This window comes from Netta rufina, assembly GCF_964035555.1.
Source record: "Netta rufina genome assembly, chromosome: 2".
Taxonomy (NCBI): Eukaryota; Metazoa; Chordata; class Aves; order Anseriformes; family Anatidae; genus Netta; species Netta rufina.
In genome coordinates this window covers 44,892,328-44,919,039 of record NC_140124.1, presented here as the reverse complement: position 1 = coordinate 44,919,039, position 26,712 = coordinate 44,892,328, and the positions used below count along the sequence as shown (strand labels likewise).

Genomic DNA, 26,712 nt, shown 5'->3' with positions numbered 1-26,712 from the left:
CCATGAAATTCTGAACTCCAAACCCTGATCTTGATTTTAATTCATCTATCTACACTGCCTTTTTTCCCCCAGCTTTCAATAAATGTGCATACTACTACTAAAATTGGATCGGATGCCATGTTTTTTAAATCTACTTACTAAAACCAACCTCAAGCTTTGTATCTGACACCTTCCCCAACCACATACACCCGTGTTTCATAATGCTTTAGGTAATTTTCAGTTAAAGCACAGTATAAAGTGTTTTATTTTCTATACCTCTCCGTAACCTTTAAAAGCCTCATCCTGTCCTCCAAGTCCTATTCTTTTCTTCACATTGCAAATTTTTCAAGGACTTCAGGATATGAGCTGAAAATAACTTGAACTTTCCTTCCTACTTGTTGGGATTGGGATGCTATCCTTAGCTGTTCCCAACCAGCTTTTCCTACTCAGAGGATTTTTAGGTCTGTCCTGAAGGAGCTTAAAGGTTGCTGTTGTTGAGCCTCCCTGGTATTCATGTACAGACTCCCTCCCCTGCCTTTTTGCCCCTTCCTCATTTGCTTTTAGTTCTTAGTTATAACTAGGGAGCTTGTTAGTCTGGCATTCATCAAACTACTTCTGCTAACCTGGTATACGTTAGCCAAATTTATTCACATGTAAGACTACTTTACAAAATCATTTTATAGCCTTGCTTCTAGATTTCTTGTTTTTCTATTGTATAGTCCATTGATTGAGAACCAAATTCTACTGAAAATCAATAGCTGGAACTGTTTCTACATTTTCAGATACACAGACTCCATTAATAACTTAATTAATAGCATGTAGAACATGTATGGTTGCACTGAAATTTTTGATGAAGAGAATGAATACTGCATAGAATAAGTAAGAGCTTTGACATCAGGTTCAGGAACTACAAGGTATTCAGGAAGCAAGGAAGAGAAGCCATGTAATCCCTTTGCTTATCCATAAGCCCTTTTTCTCATGAATCCGCCACTTCAGAGAGTCTGACAAAAGAAGTGTCACTAAACACACATCCAGTTTTGTATAGCTTTGGATTGTCCAAACTTTTCTATCACAGATATAAATGTACCTTATTTCCATCATCATAGTTTAACAATTAAATGACCTCTAAAGACAGAAACATCAGTTTCTCTCCTTTCTTGCATGTTGTCCTGTTTCTATTTAGGTTTCTTTGTATGCTTTGCCCGGTACATCTCCCACACACATTTACTGCTTTCTCTCAGTCTCCTACTTGCAAGCTTCTCCACCCTCCCCTCAGGATGTATTTCTAGCAGCTGGGTTCTCTCCTACACAGATCATCCCTCCTTGTACTGTGAAATAGCAAGCTAACCACATCGACATAAATGAGGCTACATTGAAAGAAAAAAGCCACTTGCTATTAAAAAACCCACCTCCATCTCAAACAAACTGATTTTGATGCCTTTGATTTAATGACACATGCCTTCACAGACACACATAAAACAACACTAAAACACGGAGCTATTAGTTTCTAAATTTTAAATGATATTAATGCCTACTTTCAAGACTGTAATCTGAATAAAAATCTTCCACCATAATAGCAATTACACAACAATTCTTAAATATTAAAGGGTATGACATTATGCCAGAAGACTGTAGAAACAAAACGTATATACGTGCTCTGAAAAATACTTTCCTAATTAAGTACATCTCCGCAGTCTGACTCTTTTTTCAAAAGCCTGATTATTTGCTTATCTGTGTACAGTTAAGCACGTTTTATAGTATTCATATCCTCTAAACAGTAGCTACATATCTGAGGACAGTATAGGTAACAGTTTAAAGAGTTTCCATCTGCTTCTCTCATTGCTATAGGTAATGAAAATGGTATCAAAGTGTACCGAAGGTGCAAAATGCTCTGCATTCTTGTACTGTTTTTTTGCCCTGATGAGGTAATTTAGGAAATGCATTTCTAATGCAAGTCGTTTAATCTGTGCAAAGGTTAAAGCTATTTTCTTCTAACTCTCCATCTCTTTTGGAGAAGGTGTGTTCACCTTCTTTGCTGCTCAGACGCCACTCCAACTCTGGACACCCAGACCTCCTGCGACATAACCATGCTGTACATCCAGTCTACGTGCATCCACCTAGATTATTTCCCAATCTGACTGTTTTTTATACTGCAGTTTCTGCACCATAGATTAAGTATAGGAGACAAAATCAAATCTTGGTTTGTTTACTTGAAGTTTCATTTCAATATAAGATTTTTAATTCTTACCATGGTCTGTAAGTTTAGACATGCAGAGTTGACTTGATCTCTCATTTCCACTTTGTTTATCGCATCCTATGGACACAGAGTCACATGTAATGACTGGCTCAGAATGAATTAGCAGTTTTGAAGTCTGCTCATCAGATTCCTTAATCAAACAAAGCAGCACAGAGAAAAAGGTACAGTTAGAGCTTTCAGCAGGATCACAATACAATGGCTGCCCTGATCCACACAACTGCTGGGACTCATATTAAACAACAACAACAAAACAAAACAAAACAAAACAACAACAACAACAAAAAAAACACCCTCCTACCTCTTTTCTAAATGACAGCAGTGACTCAGCCACAAGCTAACACAGATTTAACATGCTTTTTTTTTTCTCCAGAGATAATGAGAAATAGAAACTAGAGTACACGCTACAGAAAAGATAGAAAACAAAACACTAAAACAAATCTTATTGTTGCTGTGATGCTTTTACTGACTATTTCCAAACTGATGCTGTTCACTGTATGATAAAATGTAGTACTAGTCCTGAACAGGACTATCTTATGTTGCAGATATCCTAAAAGCAAAGGTTACATTATACTGGGAAGCATTCTAAGACTTTATTCTTACTAAGAAGACAGTTTAAATGTTAGTATTCTTTACTACTCAAATGAAAAGAACCCACAGCCATGCCAAATAAGAGTGTTTAAAGGATTAAAAATCCTGAAAATGAATGTATTTTGAACTCCGATATCACACAAAAGATCAGTAAGTCCATTTCAGAGAGCAGATTTAGATTTATGGGTGTCTAAATAGAAAATTGTTCAATAAATAGAGAATTGTTAATCTCTGGACTGGACTGTCTGTCCAGTCCTAAAGAAAGTGTGTGGAGAACAGAAAAGAGGTACATTGAAAGTGCATAAATAAGGTATCTGAAACAACAGCTCATACTTACATGAAGGACATCGACATTCAGCTGCTGAAAATTACGGGACCTGAATTCTTGCATTCTTTTGATATTTTCTTGATATTTTTCTTCTGCCAGCTGTCTGTAAATACAGAATATTTGTGATTAAGATGTGCTATCAGGGATTGCGCAAAGGGATCTTCTAACAGTAGATGTGGAAAAGCAGTTTCCATAATTAGAGTGCTATGGTGCCAAATATTCATGGCATCTGCTCAAGTTGAGGTTAGTTTTAGTGAACTCAGAAACAGATCTCAGGCCTTATTTCCAGCTATTATATTTATCTTTCACAACCTGCATAATTAATTGAAAAATAGTAAATTATCCATCCCAGACTCTTTTGTCTCTTCCAAAGATCTTAAATATGTCAGACTTTATTCCACTGTGTAGTCAGGGGAACTTTCAGATAAAGACAGGCGCACAATACTTGTGTGCTATGAACACTTCTCCTGGGGTAGAGTTGGTAATCGTGTTTTTTCTGTGCAGGACTACTTATGCTAGGTCCTACATTACGCAAATCCTCCAGTTTCCATCACTAAATACCCTAATCTCTTCTATGTCTAGATTTGCACTGCTGAGAGTAGATCTCCAGTGTGAGAAGGTACTATGTTTTTGCACTATTTCATGTTTTCAGGCAGAATCAGCTTGCAAGTACCCAGGGTTGAAATTGAATAGATCAATTTTGAAGATTCATGATTGACAATAAGGTTAATTTTTAATTTTAACCTAAGATTGCAGATTAATATGTTGCCTTTGTATTACAAAATAAATATATTTACTTTTGTTGCTGGGAAAAAATGTGAAAAATAAATAGAAAATGTTAAAATGAAAGAAAGCAAAGAAAATGAAAAGCAAACGACAAATATCCTGTAACTAGTATTACTTCCTAATTTCCATCCATTAAAAAAAAAAGAAAGAGAGAGACTTCCTATATATAAATTTCATATAAGAATGAGCCTACCATATTATTGTAAAAACCATGTAGAAGAGGTGTTACATTTTATATAGTGGTATCATTTCAAGGAGTTTTTTTTTGTTTTGTTTTGTTTTTTAATGAGAATAAACTTGCATACCATCTCCAGTCTCAAACAAAAGAGTTGGTGTCAAACAGACATAAATGATGATCAGACATGTTTTTCAAAAGGAAATTAAAGCCTTTGTTGTTTGTTTTTTTTTATTTCCAGCTTTTGGGTATGGACACAACAGGCTGGCACAAGTAACACTAGTGATTTTATAGAAACTGAATTTACTATTGAACTTACAACTGAAATTACTATTCATTTGCAGATATATGCAACAGCTTCAAAGTTACTGAGGCCACAAATTCAGGCTTCATGTTACTTTCCAATATTTCTCTGTAGTAAGATGTCATCGCTTTACTGAACTGCTAGCTTGCTTTGGCATAACAGTGTTAAGATGCTGATTCTCATGATCAGAAATACTTATTCCTCTATTATCCCTTATAAATAGCTGAGTAAACATTTGTTAATTTACATTGCACTTTGCAAAACACTTTTGAAGAAAATGTTAAAAATGAATGTGCAGCTTTTCTGATTTTCATTCACATCATATGAAACACTGAACATTTTTAATGGGCAAAAACTCAAGTGTGTCATCAAAACAGTATTTTCTTTCTATTTAAAAATGCAATTCATGCACAGATACATAGCCTTCAAGATGTTTCCCACATGCCACTCGGAAATGGTACTTAAAATCCTCTCTTTCCTTATAACTTTCTTAATAAAATGATAAACTGTAAAGCCCTTATAATATGTTGATTACCCCATTGCTTGGTCATTTGATAAGACTATTTTTTCTGAGCTATTAACTTCCATTGACAAATCTCTTGGGCCAAAAGAATTGAAAAAAGCTGCACTGTAACTAAATGTCTGACTCCTCAGAATATGCAATCCTTAACATGACAAGTCATTAACAAAATCCCCTATTGTAATGAATCTGTTAATCTCTCATGTAGTTATTTAACCCAAAATACTATGCTCAAAGTACCAGTTTTGAGCTAAAGCTCTGACTTCTTTTTCTACATAAATAATTACTATGATTTAACTCATCAAAGTGAATGGGGATTCACATTAAGTAGCTGAAGACTCTTTTTTTTAAATTTAATATTATTTTTATTTTTAACTTGACTGTTCGAGTTCTCTCGTTAGACTGCTGAAAGAGGAAAACTGCACGGTTAGGGCACAAAACTAACGTTATGCACAACTTACTTCAACTTCTTTGCTTTCTCATCTGCTGCATTTAACTTCCTCAGCCTCATTCTTTCCCGTGGTGTCATTTTCTGAACTTCAGACAGTTCCTGTAGAGTCTGCAAATGAACTTTCCTCTGCCTGAAATTGAATGCATGCCAGCTTATTTTCATATAAAAATGTAAATATTGGTATTTTGATCTGATATTGAAACATACTGACATTTCAAATGGAATAATTAGAAAGTCACAGGTACTATAACAGACTAAACAGACCTTAGTGTGGAAAGCAAACGCTTCTTTTACACTGAAACTTAGGCTTAGATTAATGAAGAACATGAATCATTTCAGGCATTTCATGTGAGAACAGAAAAACGTAAACTCAGCTCCTTAGAAGAATAAATGCTGAAGCACAGTGAAATATTTACCCTGTCAGGATTCATTATTGAGCATATTACAAATCCAAAGGCAGTTTTCAAATGAGAACCACAGGAAAAAAAAAAAAACAAAAAAAAAAAAAACAAAAAACAAACAAACAAAAAAAAAAAAACAAAAAAAAACATTCATACATTTTGCATTGGTTGTTACAAATTGGCTGCAATAAAAGATAGCATTAATGCATCTTCAGTGAAAGTCATAATTATCATGTCATCCTCTTGAGTTTCTGGTCCTAATCAATAAAAACAATTCACTGGTAAAATGGACTTATCAATACAGGAGAGCAATACTAGACCTGTATCAGAAAAAGGATATTAATTTCAGATTTTACCTCACATCATATAGTAATTGCAAAAATTGAACCATAGTTTGCAATAACATAGCACTCATATTTCACTCACACCAAAATTTTGCAATCTTTTTATTCATGATAAAAAGTTCTGAATTTAAAATGTCTATTTTTGCTCTTATGAGATAAACTCACTTACCATCTAAGAGCCCAGTTTTGTAAGCATACAAATTGCAACACTCCTTGCAGACTACCATTTTGAAATCAGTATTTTAATAACTGAGAAGCTTTCATTATGCTTTTCAAATGTTGACTATGGAGGGAAATAGTGTAAAGATATGAAAATTACTGTGAAATATGAAAGATAAGGACAAAGACAAGAAGATTTTAATTATTAATAAGAATGGAACTAACTCCTCAAGTATGAATAATGCAGACATATTTCTTGCCCCCTGTTAAAAAAAACCTTCTGATTTAAATTATAAGAACCTCATGGGAAAAAAAGTCATTTTTCATCCAATTTGAAACTGAATTCATAGAGTTTTCTTCTTACTTAAATATTTAAAATGTATGACTTGCCTGGGACTGGAATAAACTAAGCCATTAGAGGTTTTTACTAGAAGAAACCGGACTCAACTATACACACCAAAAATAATTTCTGGTGAGGAAAAAAAATCATAAATTTAAAGTAGCGATGACTGGGGAGGACACCATAACAAGCAGCTCCCTGTACACACACAGACTACAGCACATGCGGGAAACTCCCTATGTTTAAATTATTTTTCCACCACTTTTCTCTTTGTATGCCACCATTTTTCAGATATTTTTACTTCATTGTACCTACCTCTTTAAATATGGGCTTGAAAAAAATGTTTGTCACTTTGCTTACCACTAGCAATACAGAAGCTAACATTCTCATAAATGCAATAAAAGTCATAATAGAATTATGCATGTATGTGTATTCTAAACATTTAATCAAAAAAGAATCAGACTCCAGTACATTCATCTCCTAGGACGACTTTTTTTTTTTTTTTTTTTTTTTCTCAAACTGATGCTCTGAAAAGTTTAAGGTAACTTTCTCTGCTCTAACAAATATAGCTCTTATCCAGTTTTTACGATTCTGGACCTCAGCACAGAGAAGCTGACTTTTTAATGCTTTTAATCGAAGTATAAGAAAAAGATGTTTGTAGTTAGAACCTGCTCTTCATCTTACACACTTGAGACTTCCTTTTGAACAAAAATAATTATAGACCCTGGGATATGCAATCATGTCCTGCCTGGGTGTTAGCTCTGTCAATAAGTGATGTCCACTTGGAAGGTGATGAGACTTGATATATTCAAACTAAGGACAAAGCAACATAGTATATTTTACAGATAATATAAAATGGTTTCATCAATCTGTTCTAGAAACACAGGGATGTTTGAGGTCGAGGTACATATTTTGCAGGTAAAAATACTGCTTCCTGAAAGCTTCTATAATCTTTTGATGCATATGGATAGTTTGAAATCCTATATGGAATGTAGGTGAAAACCCACAAAATAAAGGCATGAATTAAACATTTTTTGAAGATTCTCATAGTGTATGCTTTAATAAGCATTTAACATTCAATATTATTTTTAGAGAGTTGGCATAATATTTGGGCAAGATTTCAGTGCCTCAAAACTAGTTAAGGTATATCTCTGAGGAACATCTCTGCAGTTAACTATAATTCATTTGAATAAACAGGAATCCACTCAAGAATTAATTAATTCAACCTGAACACAGCAACAATAAGCAAAAGGTATGTCTAATATTTCCTGAGTACAGCACATCTGCCCGTGTAACTGTAGTGTTTCCGCTATACTAGCAAAGAGCTATTTGTAGCAGAAACAAGAATAGTAGAATATTATGAATACCAAGAATTAGACAATACAGGAATCATTTGTTATTGCCTCATATCTATAGTTGCAAAGTTCAACAATGTGTTTATACTAAAGTGGAAACCTAAACAGAGAACTCTTGTCTGATAAGAGGACAGAGACTCATCTGACAATGAGAGAAAGCAAGAACAGAAGTGACAGGGTGGAAACTCCAACCACAATTTCAAGCTATGAGAGCTTTACAGATATATTCTAAGCAGTCACACCAGGTAACAAAAACGTACAGAATATTTTTCAGTGTTGAATCCAGTGTCCTTATTTCACATTCCTCCTATCACTGTTATTAAACAACCCTTTCTTTTGCAAAGTTGCAGTTGATCAGCTCTCCTAAAGGAACACTAGCAAGCAGCAGTCTTGGTAACAACTGCAAAGTGACCATAGCTGAAAAACTGCCGGCCTACACTGAGAACAGAGGTCACAAAAAGGGGAAAGGCAAATTCCCTTGAATCTACTGTTAATTCTGAATTGGTGCACGGGCTTTTTCATTGCTACTATTTATTAATTAAAAATAAATAAATAAATAAATCAGATAGCTGTTGAAGTCTTGAAAGTTATTCAGAGGAAATAAAAAATGGAGATGACTGCTACGTCTGTACAGTATCACAAACTCCTGATTTTGAATGTGCTATCTCCTAACAGAGCAAAACCACATCAAGAAAACTCAGGGACAGCAAGCAAAGAGGAATGGAAGCTGCCATTGAAACCACGCAGATAATTTACAAAGACAAAATGAAATTGCCCGTGTTGACATTTGCTTTAATCGCTGCCGCACTGTAATTTGACACAATTAATTAATTTAATATATATTCGGTGCCTAAAAGAGAGATCATGTGCAAAGGCAGCACTGATTTAAGAGTCAAGAAACACCACTAGTCTTAATTTCTCACAAGAAAGTTACAAGACAAATATAATAGCATCCTATGGATGTATTAGATGAACCGTTTAAGTGTTTATGTCTTCATTTGGATGTCATTTAGGAAACATAGCCTTCACATTCAACAATTAGTCAGTACACAAACTAAGTCAGTACACAAATGACCATGACTTAACTAAAATGATGATCTAAGCCTTCAAAATATACAGACAAAGGTCCTAACTTAATTGCACACTCACTGTTACTAAATTAATTCGTGCATGTGCTACATACACACTCACAATTTATGGCTCCAGAATAAAAATATTTAATTATTACATCCATTTTTTACCCTAAATTCTGATTATGCAACTCATTAATGTGGTTGTCTTGTATTTCTGGGGAATGGCAAAATCCCTTTAAATGCAAAGCATGAGGAGATTAACACAAACATTTGTTTACAACAGCATAGTATTTGGCAACACCATAATTGTTTATAGTTCTGCCCACAAAACACTTAAAAATACTTACACAGCATCAAAAATGGGAGCAGCTTCTTTCTGCCAGTTAAGCCCCTTGTCTTTCACATTCATATTTGTGTATTTGTACTGCATATTCTGTAAAGAAATAAAATAGAAGCAGTATCAATGCTTGAGGCTGAAGTGATCCAGATTCCAATATGACACAAAACAGCCCTAATGCAAAAAATGATCAAGCAGTTTCCTTTCCTACTTCCTTACAAAGTCAAATAATAAATACGTTGGAACCAGGGACCAAAAAAGAAAGATGCACTGTTTTTTGTTAAAATTATGACTAACTAGAACAGTTAGAGATGACATGTACCCAGCCCAAATGATCTGCACTCGTTATGCATAAATATCCATTCCCCTTATTACTCATAAGATTTTAAAGGGGGGTACATTCAGCATGTAGAGTGAGAAAGGCTTTATTTCTCACTGCCTCTCTGCCTCAGTCATACTGTTAGCTTCAAAAGTCCCCTAGATTAATGTTCCCACTGGCTGCGCTCTAAGTTATTTTTTCTCTACACATTTCCTCTGTCTCCACTCTACTTCTGTAAAATACATACTCAAGTGGCAAGTGTACAGCTATCGCTTTTTCTTCTTAGATACCTTTAGTTGTTCATCAACATAAGGGATTTTTAGGATCTCTGCTGCTGCTGGTCTCATCGAAGGATTCTTACTTAACATGCTGAAAAATGAAGAAAACAAAACTGAAAATTCAGTGATTTTCATTTAACTTAAGTGATTTTCAAATTAACTTAAGTAACTGATAAACAAGAGAGCAACATACCTGCTCAGCACTGCATTCAGTTTGCTCGGATATCTATCAGGAAGAGAAGGTGTATCACCTTCTACAATTTTTAGCACAACTGACAAAAAATTGTGTCCAGAAAATGCATGGTCCATACAGCACATCTCGTATAAAATGCATCCCAGAGACCTTGAAGGATAAAATAATCAGAATAGCATAGATGTTATTTTTACAAGTAGCATGCATAGTGACATTACAATAAGAAAAATTACAAGTGCATATACGTTTTTCCTGAGAATAGTATATTTTACTATTATGCTATTCTTTTCATCTGAAAAGATTATGATTCATTACTCAGATCACCAATTGACATCATATTAAACAGGGGCAATCATCATTCAATTTTGATAAATGCACGCAAAAACCTACAATCTGTATATATATTTTACACATATATGCAGGTATATAAACACTCATTTAGCCACACGTTCAAAATAGATTCCAAAACTGGTTTGGACTCGAAGAATTATCAAATTTTAGATGACTGCATCATGTTGTAACACATAAAACAAAATTTCCTCAATTTTTTATTTGGAGATGAAAAAAAAACTGAATACGCCAGGCTGAAGACCTAGCTGAGAACCAATGTCAGATTTTATTTATCAGGCTCTTATTCCTCAGTCCTAACAGAGATAGCAAAGACCACCAAGTTGAATATTTTAAGAAAATCACTCTCAAAATGATTTATGTAATGACTACTCATAATAGCTTGCACTTCGATTGGCCTCTATCTAATATTTTTTTTTTTTTTAAATAGAGATGCTGAGCTTTCCAGGCTTTGAAGTGTGCCCAGTATCAACTCCAGTTGATACTGGAGTGCAGGAGAATACTGATACTGATATTCAGGAGAACAGAGGCAGTGCCAAGTGACTTGATCAAGGTCATAGAAGATGTTGGTGAGAGCAAGCTACAGGACCAGACTCACCTAGGTAACCACCTTAAATAGCACAGCAACTTTACTTTTCATGTAATATTTGATCGGGGTACTTATCATTTACAGCAGTATGAAAATAAAGCATACTGGTAATACGTAGAAGCATGTATAGGTGAATGGCTTTGGTAAAAAGGGTATAAACATTATCTTTGAAAGCAAATAATGAATAAATTTAAATAATTCATTTTGGTTAAAGAAGAGGAATAATTTCAGTCCATCTGACAATAAAACAGCACAAGCAAATAATTTTAGAGCTGAAACTCATGCTCTCTGTATAACGTAAATAAACCCAAGGAGAGAGAACAGAAGGGTTCTCTCACTGGTTCTTTACGAAGATCTATTTGAAAACAACTATGAGAACATTTTTGCTAAAAACTGCCTAACTATAGAGGTACCTAAATAATTGCCTAGCTTCTGGAAGTTTTAACTGTCAACCAGCTTTCAAACTTCCAAAATCTACTGATCCTGGAAGTTTGAAAGCTGGTTGACAGGTAAAACTTCAAGTAACAGTAACACACAGATGATGCTCTACATTTACAATCTACGTTCAAACTCTGAAACAAGATAATGACCACATGAGAAAATACTTTACAACCAAAGTGCAGACGTGGCATCTGAAAGCATCAAACAAAAAAGGAAACCAGCCAGAGGGAAGAAAAAAAGGAAAATCCCAACTTGATAGACTGTACTAAAACTGTTGTGTTTTTGTTTTTTTTCAGAATCAATCTGTTTTCGGAGGCTGCTTAATTCTGGCAGCTAAAAATTGCTTAATGAGCCATTAAGAGAACAGGATTTACCACATGAGGGAAGCCCATTTATTCAGCTAGCTGAGTCCTCTGACTACACCTGAGACTTTGGAGAAAGATGAAAAAGAACACCCGAGGCATTCTGGTGAAGCTGGGGCAGCAAACAGGCTGCCCAGAGAAAACCCCATCTGTCCCATCACAGAAAAAAATAACAGAAAGAAAAAATAAATAAATAAAAAGCAGGGAAAAAAAAAAAAAAGTAGATTTTTTTATTTATTTATTATTATATTTTTTTTTTACTGCAAAATACAACTCTTTGAAATGAAGTAAGTAGTTCTAAGCTGAGAAAGGTTGTCCTGAATCCTAGAGCAAGGCCACTTCTTCCCAGGACAGCTGCTGAGCTGTAGTTGCCTAAGGAAGTTACGAAGTTTTTGCCTCGAGACTGCATTTCTCAGAGCAGTTGTGTTTCTACAGTTCCAGCCTAAGCATGTTGTAAGAAGCAAAGTCAGCAAGAGAAGATTGCTTCCTGATTCCCATGAGCAATTTGCCAATGACCAAAACATATCATTTAATTACTTTTATAATCCTAGCTTGTATAACTGCCAGCGTTATAAAATTCTAAAATGGCCATGAAAGTATCCAGCCAGAGCATTTGGTTTGACAGCTTTCTGTTTGTGAATAGGTTCAACAAATGTGCTAAACAGCACTTCATTTCAGCAAAACTGATGCAAGATCGTTTCACATTGAAGCCACTTATGCTCAATTACATAATAAAAAGGAGCATCTGCACAGGTTTCAGTATATTCTCTACAATATCAAAGGACAGACTTCTACGTTCTCAGGAGAAACCACCCTGTGGTTTTTGGTGCTACTTGTTTTCATAAGCATTGCTGTCCCATTCACATCTTCTGGTCTTTTATAGAAATTTCTAAACTTCACTACAGTCCTTCAAAGGCTGTAAGGTGCACATTAACTTTTTAATGAAATGCTAAAAGCCAGACAATATAAATGCCTATACCTTTGTGGCTTGTGCATCTCAGTCTGACTGTACCAAGTCTTAAAAATTTGCTGACCCCAAGGTCTATGAGGAATACATACATGTACATACATCATGACACTCTCATCCACGGCTTTTCAGATCTTCATGTCAGGGTTTATCCAGCTGTAGGTGTGCAGCGTTTATCATTAATCTTCCTGCCTACTTCTTTCTAATAGTTGTTGGTGTCTAATGGACACAAATAGATCCAGATCGTATGGCTCAGTCTTTTAAACAGTGAACCAATTGGATAGAATGGCAGCATCCTAATTCTCATAGTAATTAATTTCTGTGGGGTCTTGTTGTGGGAAAAGATCAAGGTAGTCTGTGCACCCAAAACTTCACTGGATTTTTAAATACCTCCATATACTTCATGGATACTTCCATTGAATTATCGCAAAAGACTCTCCTGTCTGTCCTCTCAAGGAGCGATTAAAGCTGAGCACGCAGCAGCTTTTGAAAAAACAAAACAAAACAAAACAAAACAAACAGAAACCAAACATACAGAGATTACAATATTGCTATATGTATTATTTATCAGATTTACTTTTCATGTGCCATTATGCTGACTATGCATCTCCCCAGCACTTTCAAACATTTTGAGTGTTCAGGAATCCTTCCAGCTTCTATCAGCTATTTCCAGACACAAAGCCAGTAACACTTGGGAAATTCAGAAAGACTGGGGAGTCTCCCAAAATCACGTATACTCTGTGTACACTTTGTAAAAACTCTCTTTACAGCGTTAGTCATTCATCCAGTCAATAAACAATATTTTATATTACATATCATAGAATAGGCAGATTTAGAGTTAGCAGCAAACCATTTATATTATTTTAATAAACTTCCTTTCAATACAAATCCCATTCCAAAATGTTCCTCACTACGAGATTGATTCAAGTTATAACCTCAAATGCTGTGGACACTATTATTAGTTATATAGATTGCCTAGTTTAGAAATAAATTTGGATACCTCCAAACCTTTATATTTGGGTGAGCAGCCCACTCACGTGGGTGAAGTTATATACAGCAATAGGGGCCAAAAGCATGACAAAGATTGCCTGGCTTGGGTCACTGTAAAAAGAACATCACTGTACTCTTTTCAGTAAAGGAAAGGTTCTTCCTCTTTTTTTCTCTCTCATTCATGGGGTGGAAAGGGCTTGGCTGACTCTTGGTACATGTATATAATAGCAATTATAAAAAGGGTTTTGGTCAGCACAGACATTTAATAGTCTTACAACCATCTAGCATTTCTACAGTACAAAGAAGTGGAAAAAATAAAATAATAATTCCTTCTGAATGTTTTATTGGTTCTTATCACAAGATACATAATCTCAGCAAAACCAGCTATGAAATGTTTTCAGTAACAGCTGTTTGAATTCAGCTAAGATGCACTAAATTTCCACTGGGTGATGATATAACTGCCTTTATTATTGAACTGAAATAGCTCTCACTTAAAACAACATAGGTATGTATTTGTTTCTTGCTATCTGTATCTGGGATGGTGAAAATAATTAGAAATAAATACTTGCCACATTCTGTTAAGAATCCATTATAATCAACACTATTGCAATAAAAAAAAAAATCGAAATCAAATACTTGTGCCAAAATTATTCTTAATAAGAGTATCGCACCAGCATAATCAGCTATAGGGATCTTCTTTTTCTAATTGTCTTGGGACTAGATAGAGGAATATGGGAGGAAAAGATATTTTAGACACCATTATTAACCCAAATTACAATTTGTGCTTTACTTGAAGACCCATAGTTTGGAAACTCTGGGACAAAATCTTACAGAGACAGAGTAGGCTGAAATTTTCTCCCATGAGTCACATATTGGCAATTTCTTTCTACCTTAAGTTCCATAAAATAAAAATATTGATGAGAACATAGCTTACAAATCGCAACTCACATTGCTTTGAAGAAGTTTTTGTTCTGCATTTATCTCTGAATTAAAACCAGGGATCATTTCAGTGGAGCTTTGCTGATTCATAACAATGAGGATCTAGCACACCTTTTCAGCATAGATGAGAAATCTGTGATGTCTGCTTCAACCCTTGCTTTCATATAAAACTGCACTTTAAAAAAAATCCATCGGTTAAACATTACTCAAAAGACCAATGCATGAATTTTACGGCTGCTTTTGGTAATTATTCGACATAAAATTTGGCACTAAAAATAATTATTTTTGGATTGTTATTATTAAAAGAAAAGACAAACTGGGGCAAAAGTACAGACAAGCAAGCACAATTAAAATGAAAGTCCCAAGATGTGTGGCATAGGGAGCCCAATATAACCAAATCCCACAGAAAAAAAAACGTTTATCAAAATATGGCAACACTTGAAAGTTGACGTAGAGTATAATGGATTCAAATGTGATATTCCTTTGTCTCTGCCAGACAAAAAGAAAACAATTTATACCTCTCTTGTAAAGAATTTGCTTTGCTTCCAAATGACAAATAGATGTGTTTTTCAACCGAATTGTTTCTGTTATCATTTCTGCCTCTGAGATAATTTGTGTTACATATTACGCAGAAATTCTTTATGAAGTTCATGGGTGAAGTTTGCCAAATATGCTCATAGCTTTGAAAAGGAGAGAGAAATATCATTGTTCATAACTGTTTGCTTACACTTTATCACATCTACTCAGAAACAAAGTAAGATGGTTTTAATAGCCGCTACAATGGAAGCACTCAATATTTGCACTGAGGATTTATACTGATCTGGGCAGACTACAAACCAGTGCAGATTACAGTCTCATTTTAAGCAACCCCAAACTCTCAGGGTTAGAAAACCTGAAAAAAATTGCAGTTGTGCTAACAACTAGTGGCAGGCAAATGTTGTTAACTTTACTGGAGACGTGAACACAGAGGCAGTTGCAAGTGTGACGAGAAAGTGACGCTCATTCCCCAGTATGAAAAAAGCAGAATCTAAACTGGTTGGGAGCCCGTGTGACAAGGGAACCTCCAATTTTCTTACATAAAGAAGACCTCTGGGAAAGCTACAACAGTCCACTTTAACTTTAGGACCATCTGTGGAAATTATCATTGACCTTCTTGGTAAGTTTAGGCTTTCTAGGTTGCATGAGGACAGTGGAAAGTACAAAGGTTTCTCTGTTCTTCAGAGATCCCTAGATATGGGATATGTATCCCAACATCTAGGCTCACTAACACTCTTGCTATTATCACTACTTGTGCAAAACTAGCAGTTCTGAGTGATGACTTGCTTTATCATTAGAAATATTTCTATTTCATTATATTTCAACTAATTTTAGAAAAAGCAACCTGATCTAAAAAGTTGAGGAATGAATACTGATGGATGGGACATGTATTTGGTAGATCTAGGTTAGGCACAACAAATATCAAAGTTGACCAGAAGGTCTCACCCCCCTCAGCATGGTACAATCCCTACAGCCATGTTTGGTCCCCAGTAACAGAAATGGCACAGTTTTGCTGCACGTGGTAGGCCTGAGGGTAATGTTTATGAAGTTTATATATGGAGTTCACCTTTACCAGGGCTTCTTATGTGTCATTACATAAAAATTGTGTGAAATGGGAACAGGCTGCTCCACAGCTCATCTGATCTTTCTGTCCTTTCCTCCTCTCTCACAGACGGATGCATTTGGGCTGTAGAATATTCCATAGTTTGAAGGACACAAGAGCAGCCTCATCAAATCTGAGCTCAGATATAAGAATAAATAACCAGACAAGGAATAACAGTTCTTTCTAACATTCCTACGTATTCCTCTACTGAAGTCAGAATTGAAGAGAAAATATCATTCCTCAGATTTCAAAGATACCAGGTCATTTTAGCTATCTCCTGGGTTTTTCATTCTATGAAAGGAATAAAGATATTATGCTACATAGGTACAATTGCATAGGCCATGTTTATATGTAGATATTACTGTTATAAGCAATGATGACAATATAGACATATTTAGATGTAGTGAAATAAAGCTGGGATCAAAAGAACTCAAAAAAAAATCCCAAGCCATTTTAATAATGCTAAGATTTTACACTCCTTGTAAGCAAGGGAACTAAGAATGCTAGCAGGATGGTGTGCTCCTTAAGGTAGAAACTCGCTATCACTTTTTGAAGGAAACCAATTTATTTAATGAATTGAAGTTACTGACTCCTGGAAAATGAGCTGTCACACTTAAAAAAAAAAAAAAAAAAAAAAAAAAAAAAAAAAGCCCTTAAAAAACAGAAAGACTGAAACAATAGCAGAACTTGAGCTCTCACATGTCAAGCAATTAAAAAATGAGCTTCCTTGAGCTTTATCAAAAAGCATTTATATCTCATAACTAGAGAAGTTTCTCAACAGGAAGAGACATTCAAATTTACCAGCCTTTGTACTAACTTGATAACAAAAAGCTGCAGAGAAACCCAGCAAGCTTCAGTGAACTGGTCATGATTGGCTAAAAGCTGTTGTAAAATGAACTTGGAACACAATCCGTCTTCTACATACTTTCAGATAAATAAAAGTGACTTTGGTTTTTAGAGCCAACACCTTAACAAATGTCTTCCATGGCATGTTCACCTCAATCATCAAATTCTGTGTCAGGGAATGGAGTTAAGATTGTCCTTGGAGAAAATATGCTTTCCATTGAATGTATGGAAAACAGCCTTCTCCTCCCTAGCTCTCCCAAAATCAGACGAAGGACGTCTGTTCAAAGACGTGGCACACTGATTGCTGATCAGCAATATCTTGCTCTCACATGCACACTTGTTAAAGCTTTTGGCTTTGAACTTTCTAGGCATCACAGGGAATAAGTAGAAAAACAAACATGAACAGAATTGATGGTCATGACTTCCCCAAATGTTTAGCAAGAAGTATCCTAATTTCAGAATCAAAAAACATACGCAAGGTTGCAAAAAGTTTCAGAACCTCGGCACACCCAACTATAGAAAAAGGATAAAGTATGAGACAGTGCATTATGAAGTGAAAATGTGAAATGATATAAAAGTGTTGGTGCTTACTACTATGCAACTATCACAAAACCAAGGGCTGGAAGCAGATGTGCAGCTGGTGGGCCAAGACAGTTCACAAACAAGATTGGGGATGGACAATTCAAACTCAGATGGTCTAGTGACACCTTACAAGGCCAGCAAGTGCAAAATAAACTCAGAGTCACTATTAAAATAGTAAATGAAGGAATTAAACCACCAATGTGTCAATTCAATGTATGACCCTTCATAGTTGAAAAGTCCTTACAGAAAGAGAGTTTCTTGGCTCAGAAAGATTTTGTGGGCCAGGGTTCTAGTGAGACAGGGCACATCTCTTCCTTTGTGCCCCCACCACAAAGGGCCAAGAACCTCCTCGTGAAAGCAGTTCCACCCTTGGCTGAGTACTCTGGGTATTAGTTTGGAAAGATAACAAAATGCATCAAGTATAGCAAAAAGCGAGTAGCTAGTGACTTGCTCTAGGGGCTTTTCTCTGCTATTTTGTAGAGTTTAAAAGAGTGATCAACACATCATTTATAAAAATGCTGACAAAATCTGGTTTCATTTACTCTGTAATGCTGCAGTGACATATGGATTGACACATGTAAGCATGAATAGAACTTAAACATATATTTTACATCCAGTGTCAACTGCAATAGAAATTATTCTTTACAGTAATAGTGCACAAAAGTCATGTTTTCCTGTCTGTTCAGTTGTTTTCACATCTTTTGAAATGTTCTCTCAATATATTTTTATTGACTACATGTATTAACTCATATTTATTTTGATACAGATGAACAAGATCGAATCTGACATTAAATCCATCTCTGTTCAGCTATAAAGACCATGAGATGAGTTTCCTGACACATCTGTTGACTGGATTGAAGATGTTAACCGTGAAAAATGGTTGTTAGCAGTTAAAGGTACAGATGATTGTTCTGAACTTCTAGAATTATATCCTGCACTCCCAAATATATTTTGAAAAGTCAGAACAGAGCAGAATTTAGAGTAAATTATCAGGTAAACAAACTACATTCCAGTGGTCAAATGTTTTATACAGGAAACTTCCTGGATTGAAATATTCTTTAAAACAAAACAAAACAAAACAAAACAAAACAAAACAGTCAGATGTGCATAACTACAGAAACAAATACGTTTTAAGAGAAGAAACAAAGTATTTTATAAAAAACACTATGACAGAATTAAAAAACAAACAAACAAACAATAGTTTTAACAGTCACCATGAAATACAATGGGTGTTTTAGAACATAAACAAGACAGGTATTTTCCCCACTCCAAAAATCATTCCTCATCTTAGTTTGAAAAAATACCTGCACTACTAAAATTTTCCTTTAAAAAAAAAGACTTTAAAGACTTGTTTTTTAAAATCTTTCAACAGATCTCAGGTTCTCAACTTGATTCTTTAATCATTACCTCAGAAGTCAGTATTTTGTGCTATCTAAGTGCAGAACTGACACTTCTCTTTCTACCTTTGAGCCTTTTATGAAACTGTTTGCCTCTTTGCTTCTGTCCAGTTATTCTCGTATTCAGCTCTCCTTCCAAGTATCTTCTTCCTTTTGCCATGTTCCAATGCTTTTCAATTCAGTTCCTAAGAAAGTTCTCCTGTTTCCCTCTCAGCCAGGAATTGGTCCTTCCATGGCAATTTCACAGACAACTGTCTCTTTCTATTTATCTTTCACTATAAGAGAAAGATTTCCCCCTTCCTAGCAGAACTCAAGATTAATCCATCATCATCTTGTGTCACAGCAGAGACCAGACCTGAATATTCTTCTCTTTTGAAGTCCAGCATAGCCCCATATAATAGTAACCACATGCTTCTCAACACAAAGAGCAAATCTTCAAATTGCAATACATGATGCAAATATCCTGGAATAGTTTTAGAGGAGTAGTGTGAGCACCCTACCGAGGAAGCCCTGCTTCCTTTTTCATTAAACCCCGTTGGTTTGCTTTTTAAAAAACAAACAAACAAACAATTGAGAGTAGTTCCTAAATATAGTCAAATGCTGATCTTGACAATATATGACATTTTACCTTTCATGACATTTTCTTTTCAATAAATGTATAATCCTACTGAAATAGCATGCTGACTACTCACCAAATATCAGATTTTGTGTTATAGCCCTGGTGTTTCAGTGCCTCTGGACTCATGTAGTACGGTGTCCCAGTAAATGTAGTTGCCAGATCACATGAACCCATCAAAAGACGAGAAACTCCGAAGTCCCCTAAAAGTGACAACAGAAAGATCCGCCCCCAAACAATTAAGCACAATAAGACTAAAATTCTTACAAAGAACTTAACCATTAACGCAGCTTTCACATGCTTCTGTTCACTCTCCATTTTTAAATTAAGATCCACATTCTCAGTTTGTATAAGTGGTCAAAATTCCAGACATGTCAACACAAAAACATTATTTTACAGAGAACCAAGAATATTGGTAATGAGATAGAGATTTTTTTTTAATTCCTGCTTATCACTTCAAAGTCAACCCAAGTTGACTGTAATTAGTAGGAATTTCTTATCTAGGTGTCCATCTTATTTAAAATTATGTGGAATAATGGGCTGACCTACTTCCCCATTTCTACCTACAGTCCATTTCAAAGGGAGGGATCAGCCTTTGCCAACTCTACTTATATTTCCAGGAAATGGCCCAAGGGATTAAACAAAAAAGGTTTTGTCCACATGTTCTGGTAACTTCTACAGATAAAAAAATAACGATGCTGTTGGGATACTAAGAAAGGTTTTGCCCTGTCAATGTGTATGTAGTGAATAGCTCTAGGCATCAGAGTTTGATACTTCCGTACCACTGTGATTAATAATACAAAAAAAAAAAATCAGAATTGTGTTTAAACCAACCTGTTATAATAAATGCTTGGAACTCTTTATGAAAGTGAAATTAATACAAAATAATTTCAGTGGCAACAAAGAACTTAACCTGTAAGTACTGCTTTTTGTAAATAAAGAGGATGAATTAGGACATCCTAACATCCTAACATGGATTGGGAAAACCATGTTCGATTAGAAGCACAGGTAACAAAAAGGCAAGATACTAATTAAATATTTATATTTCAAGGGCATATGCAAATATTTATCTATTTGTATAAACTACTGTTAGATACAATACAGTAACTGAACATTAAAAAATTTAATAACTTTTAAATATGGTTATTCATCCAAAATTCTGTGGTTTTTCAAAATAAGAACACCACATAGAAGAACATAGTTTCAAGAGGTCTCAGGAGGTCATCTGATTCAAACCCAAGTGAAATCAGGGCCACCTTCAAAGCTACATGAGGGTGCTCAGGTCTAGGTCCAGGTGAGCTCTGAGCACCCTCAAGGCTGGGATTTCAGTGCTTGTATGGGTCCCTGTTTCTGTGTATGCCTGTCAGGTAAATGTTTGACCACAAATCAAACACTACATCAGACATCACTTCATGTAAATCTCCTTATTCACAGAATGTCTGCTGGACTGTTCTATCATAGTAAAACATATCTTTAAAAAGTATGCAAGTCTCACCGATTTTAAGAAGATTATTCTTCAAAAATATATTCTTGGCTTTCAAATCTCTGTGAAGTATTCGCCTGGAATACAAAAAGAAGTTCAACCTCATCTGACTTGAATGATTCAAAGTCACATACCAAGTATTTCAAGTATTTATCTTCATTCCTTGCTAGGAAGGCCAGCCTACCGCTGCTACAAGTCTAACCCTGTAAGTGACAATGCACAGAGACTGGCATTAAGGAGCTTCACAAAAACACAGAGGTACATTCACAGACACCCACATGTGGGATGAGAGCCTAAGCAGCCAGGATAATAAAAACGCACCCAGGGATCCCAGCTTGAGAATACAGATACAGGCTTAACATGAGCTGCAGAGCAAAAGAGAAAAGCATGTCTTCCTGTCTGGCTCTTCTTAAAAGCATGACATCCTATTTTCAGCCAGAAGAATAAGATGTGTCACAATAGAATAGGGGATGAGAAAAAACAGCAATAAGAGCAATAAGCTCAGGTAACCCTCCTGCAGAGAAAACGTATTAACTTGAAAGACAAACATGTATATAGACTAGGCTACTTGTACAAATTTTTACGGTAATGGTCTGGAAGATAAAAGAACTTTACAAAGACAGAGATCAAAAGGAAAAGAAATAGAACAGCTAGCTTTCACAGATATATTCTTCCATCAAAGACTGAAGCAGCATCAGAAGATACACACCATGCCAGGACAAACAGCATCTCCTCCATTTCTAGAGATTTTAAAGCTCATTAGGAAAAAAAAATCTCTACAGTACACAAAGCATCTTCTCAATTAATTCTTATTAATAACACTTCCAAGAGGGTTCCCTACAACCTCAGCCAAACTTGAATTCAACCACTTTTAAGTTCCTTATAACTAACACTGTGTGTTATCAAGCCACCATCTCTGCTCAGGAGGAGCTTAGAATAGCTTCAGTACATAATGACTACTGAAACTGTGTTTGGTATTACAAATACACTACTTGTTTAGTCATTTAGAACAGATAAAGAAAGCAACAGAGGCTCTAAGATTCTTGAGATGTGGGCAGAAAAACTCAATATGGTAATAGATTTTATTTGTTCTTGAGCAATCCTCAAGTATTACGTCAAATTTTATTGAATTATTATAGCCTAATGCATTTAATGCATTGAGATACTGAAATGATTTCCAAAACAGCTTCCATATTAAGTCCAGAAAATACGTATCCTACAGCACAATTAAAATAAGCAATTTAGTCCATGTCTCATTGGAAAATATTTTTTGCAAGAAAAGAAAAAAATTATTTAATTCAATATACTTAGTTCAGAAATTGCGTGGGGGGGGGGGGGGGGGGAGAGAAATAGCAATTAGAAGATATTGTAGTACACATGTAGCTGAACAAGGAAACATTTCTATTTTTATGGGACATAAAGAAAAGAGTTCTTTATACATTATGGATTTTTTTTTTCCAATTTTTGTCCTGAAAATAATACTTCTAGTGAGAGATTGCACATTTGCAAAAATGAAAGTTGTATTCAGCATGTCTCCACTGATGTCTATAAATAGTTTATTCTCTACTTGGCAACTTTCTTGAGCAATATACATACATTTATCATGCATACATCAGTAAGGAAATTAAGCTAAGATTATATTCCTTATTATTTTATAAGCCTATGTACACACAGTTGTATATAAATTTTGCTCTGTCAATTTAGATTCATAAAGTATTTCCTTACCATTCATCACACAGAGCTTTGAAAGAACTTCACTTCACTGTCTTAGATTTTCATTTTTTGTATTATTATTTTGTTGTTGTTGTTTTTAGTTTTGTAGAAACATAATCTTGAACCTAAAAGTTAGCTGGGCAACTGTGATTTGAATGACAAGTATCTTGATGTATAAAAAATATGCAAAAAACTTTCAGTAACTTACTATATGAGATAAAGAGAAGTATTTTGGCTACAGTGGTTTGAAATGGAATATAATGCTAATATAAACGTGCAACATAGCAATGAAAATATGATGCAAATTATTTGTGTTGCCAATAATTATAAGATGCTTTTATGCATTAATATGAGTAAAAAATTTTGCGGGTAATTTTTTTGGAACTTCCCATGATGATAACTCTTGACAACAGCCACTTCAATCTGCCAGGATACGTCAGAAGATTAACAAGTTACAAGCTGAAACCTTAACTGAAACAACTACTTTAATTCTAGCAAGAAATAAATATATGTTGCCAATAAAGGTAACATGAATTAACTGGACTCCAGCAAATCTTAATCTAACTTGACAGTTAGTGAAGTGGTTATTGATATTTTGGGTAGAAATTAACACTTCAGGATGGTTTTAAATTTAGACTATAAATACACCCGTACCTATGTTCTACAGATTACCTGCTTGCTGTCTCATACTTATAAAAAAGCAGCACGTATCACTGAGCAGTAGGCAGCCTCCTTCAATAAAGATGCCTCTGCAACATACCAGCAAGTGAAGCTGATTGAAGCTGAAGTAGTTTGCTTCTGCAAAATATTCAGCAATAAATTTCTCTTTCCTTTGTCTGAAGAACTATTCTGAGAAGAGGTTCTGGGCAACTGTGAATCCTGTACTAGGAAAGACAATGTGAAATCCAGATAGACTTGGACAGCATGTGCTACCCTATAGATTGAAAGCAACAAACTTGTTTGAATAAATGGTAACCTCATCAAAATCTCTGCGTTGGCATATTGTTCATAAAGATTAGCAAAGTGATGGATAACATAATGGTCAGCTATATTCAAATTGAGGTTAAATGAATCAATGGCTTCATTGCCTGAGTGCTGTGGGATCAATTTTGTGCACTAATATGTGATGGACTACAAGTATGCCAGAGAGACCAGATGATGGTTTCACGCGAACTCTCTCTGTCTAGATAAGACCACTGAACTATGCTGCCTGTCCTCTACTTGTCTCTTTCGTTATATCAATGACAGATGAGGATTGCATCTATTTAATTCTAGATAATTTAGCTTTCAAGTTTAAATTCAAAAATCCTTCAATTATGTAAAATAGACAGTAGATAGCAGAGTCACTGGGAGATATTCATAACTCCTTTGGGATTTATGAAGCATAAGTAAAAGACATGAATGCCTAATCTGTACAACCTGCTTTATTTGGGGGGAAGAGAGCAACATAAGGTAGAAAAACAGTTCTTTCTGGAGGTAAATCTCAATGAGAGTTTTCAAAAAGCGTAGTTTTCAAAAGTTCAACTAATGGTGCACAAGAAACAGATCCACACAGTAATTTATGTCTAGAACCAGAAATTACCATTTTTGCTGTTCTGGGATAAAAACTCCCACCCAAAGCAGCTAGATTTTCTAAGAAATGGCATGAGGAAGTCCAACCCACAGATAATGAACATTTCAAGATTCTAACTCTAGGGCAAAGTTTTTTTTGCATTAAAACATAGTTCAAATATGTATTAAACCTTTTTTTTCCCTTATCAGTATAGAAGAAATCACATACAACTCCTTTACACATAAACAGAGGGCTGTTATTCTATGTTTGTATTTCAGTAATTCCAACAGATTTCTGTAGGTACTTTTAAAGCCTTTTAAGCCTAAGCTTTGCCATTTAAGCTATTGTTTGGCTCTATAATAATAAGACAGAGAATAGTTTTCTAATGTGAATACAGTTAAAACCACAATATAATAAAGGAAATACAAATAAAACTGTCAAGTCATTTCTATGTGTCTGGAGCGGTGCTATTAAATAGCTCTAATTCAAAGAGAGAAAATGAAATGCTGTTTGGAAAATCAAATTGTTATTTTCACTGAAGAATTCAACTGTACTTTTCAGGAAACCCAGTAATTTAACATACACATTTATCAAAGTGTTTATTTATAAGAATTTTTTAAAGATTTGAGAACAAATAGAAGATGAGAAAAATAAAGGAGAGAAAAAAAGAGTAGACAAAGGGACCTGTGAGAAAAGTGCAGATAATAGAGGCATAAGGAAATACAGAAGATAAAAGACAAAAAGAAAGAACAACTTATACAATACATTATTATTATTACTCTGCATTAGTCTACACAATACATCCTCTAAACACACAGGTTAAAGAAAGGATTTTACCAAAAGTGGACCTTCCAGATTAGTAACATTTTTATGATAAATTATTAAACCAGAATTCAAGAAGGGGGAAAAAAGCCACTAATGGTTCAGTTAAACAGTCAAGATTTTTATTTCAATTTTCCTCTGTCCTTTCTGCCTGAGGTGAGTGCTGAAAAACACAGCATCCCAAGAGATCTCTCTTTGTTGTGCTCCCATCACTGCAGTCTGTGGGGATGGCACGGTGCATCACGTACAACCCCCAGATAAATTGGCATTTAGGAACCAAAATGTTCTGAGTCACAGACAGTAATTCATTCTGCCCTTTTCCCTCTACAGTCTGACTCTGCAGGTGCAAAAACTCATTAGGCATCTCTCAGTTTAGGTCAAATGTATCCTACATACTTCACTTCAGCTCAACTGAGAAACAGTTGTTCTTGTTGACCGGTGACTATCTCCACCTGCTCCTCTCTTGAAACTCAAGTTCAAGCAACCAAATTTGGCCCAAGCTACTGTGAGATAAATCTGAAACAGCTACATCAACGTGGTGCTGTTTTCAGCCTCAATTTAGCAGATAATAATCTTTATTTTTTTAACTACTCATGCAGAATTGAAGACTAATTATTCTAGTTTATATTCTGAGTAGAAAAAAAGAAAAAGACAAGAAAAAAAGAAAAAAGGAAAAAGAAAAAGAAGAGAAAATAGAAGAGAGAGGAGAAAAAGGTAAAGAGAAAAAAAAAAAAAAGAGAAAAAAAGAATTCTCATCTCCAGACTCTGGATGTAACCTAACTTTTCTCTCTTTCTCTCTCCCCTCACTAGCTGTGCTAATAATTTAAGCCATTATTCTTGGCAAAATTATTATTTTAATTTTTCATCTCTTGAAAACATGCATCTAAATCTGAGTGAGGTAGTGTGCAGATTAGTTATTTACAATTGGCAAAGTAGGTGTTACACAAGGTGAAAGCAGAGAAATATCCTTAACCTATGCTAAGACAGTCCTTGCAGCAATGACATTCTTATTTCTGAAAGTTCAATAGGAATTATAGCCCAAACAGTTCATCTTGGCAGGATGAAACACCTTGCAAATCACACTGGAGGCAAGAACTACACTCGCAGAGATTACCAGGTAACTATTCACCTGTTATTATCCCTGTTCTAAACAAGTGAGGTCTCCACAGCTGTTCAAAAGTCTGAAAACCAGTGCAAGCATCTTGTGTGGAGTGTGCTACCAGCAAATCCAAGGGATGG

The 26,712-nt window shown here is 35.1% G+C and overlaps 1 protein-coding gene across 1 annotated transcript in view; it reads right to left on the bottom strand.

Moving 5' to 3' along the window:
* Positions 1 to 26,712, bottom strand: part of NEK11 (NIMA related kinase 11) — a gene marked incomplete at both ends in the record, with an annotated part of 99,225 nt that overhangs the window by 50,364 nt on the left and 22,149 nt on the right. Inside the window, 8 exons of the mRNA XM_084306670.1 lie at positions 2,228 to 2,366; positions 3,162 to 3,255; positions 5,399 to 5,518; positions 9,408 to 9,493; positions 10,007 to 10,085; positions 10,188 to 10,337; positions 19,980 to 20,106; positions 21,399 to 21,463. Coding sequence (XP_084162796.1) covers positions 2,228 to 2,366; positions 3,162 to 3,255; positions 5,399 to 5,518; positions 9,408 to 9,493; positions 10,007 to 10,085; positions 10,188 to 10,337; positions 19,980 to 20,106; positions 21,399 to 21,463 — 860 coding nt within the window. The remainder of the gene's footprint in view (positions 1 to 2,227; positions 2,367 to 3,161; positions 3,256 to 5,398; positions 5,519 to 9,407; positions 9,494 to 10,006; positions 10,086 to 10,187; positions 10,338 to 19,979; positions 20,107 to 21,398; positions 21,464 to 26,712) is intronic.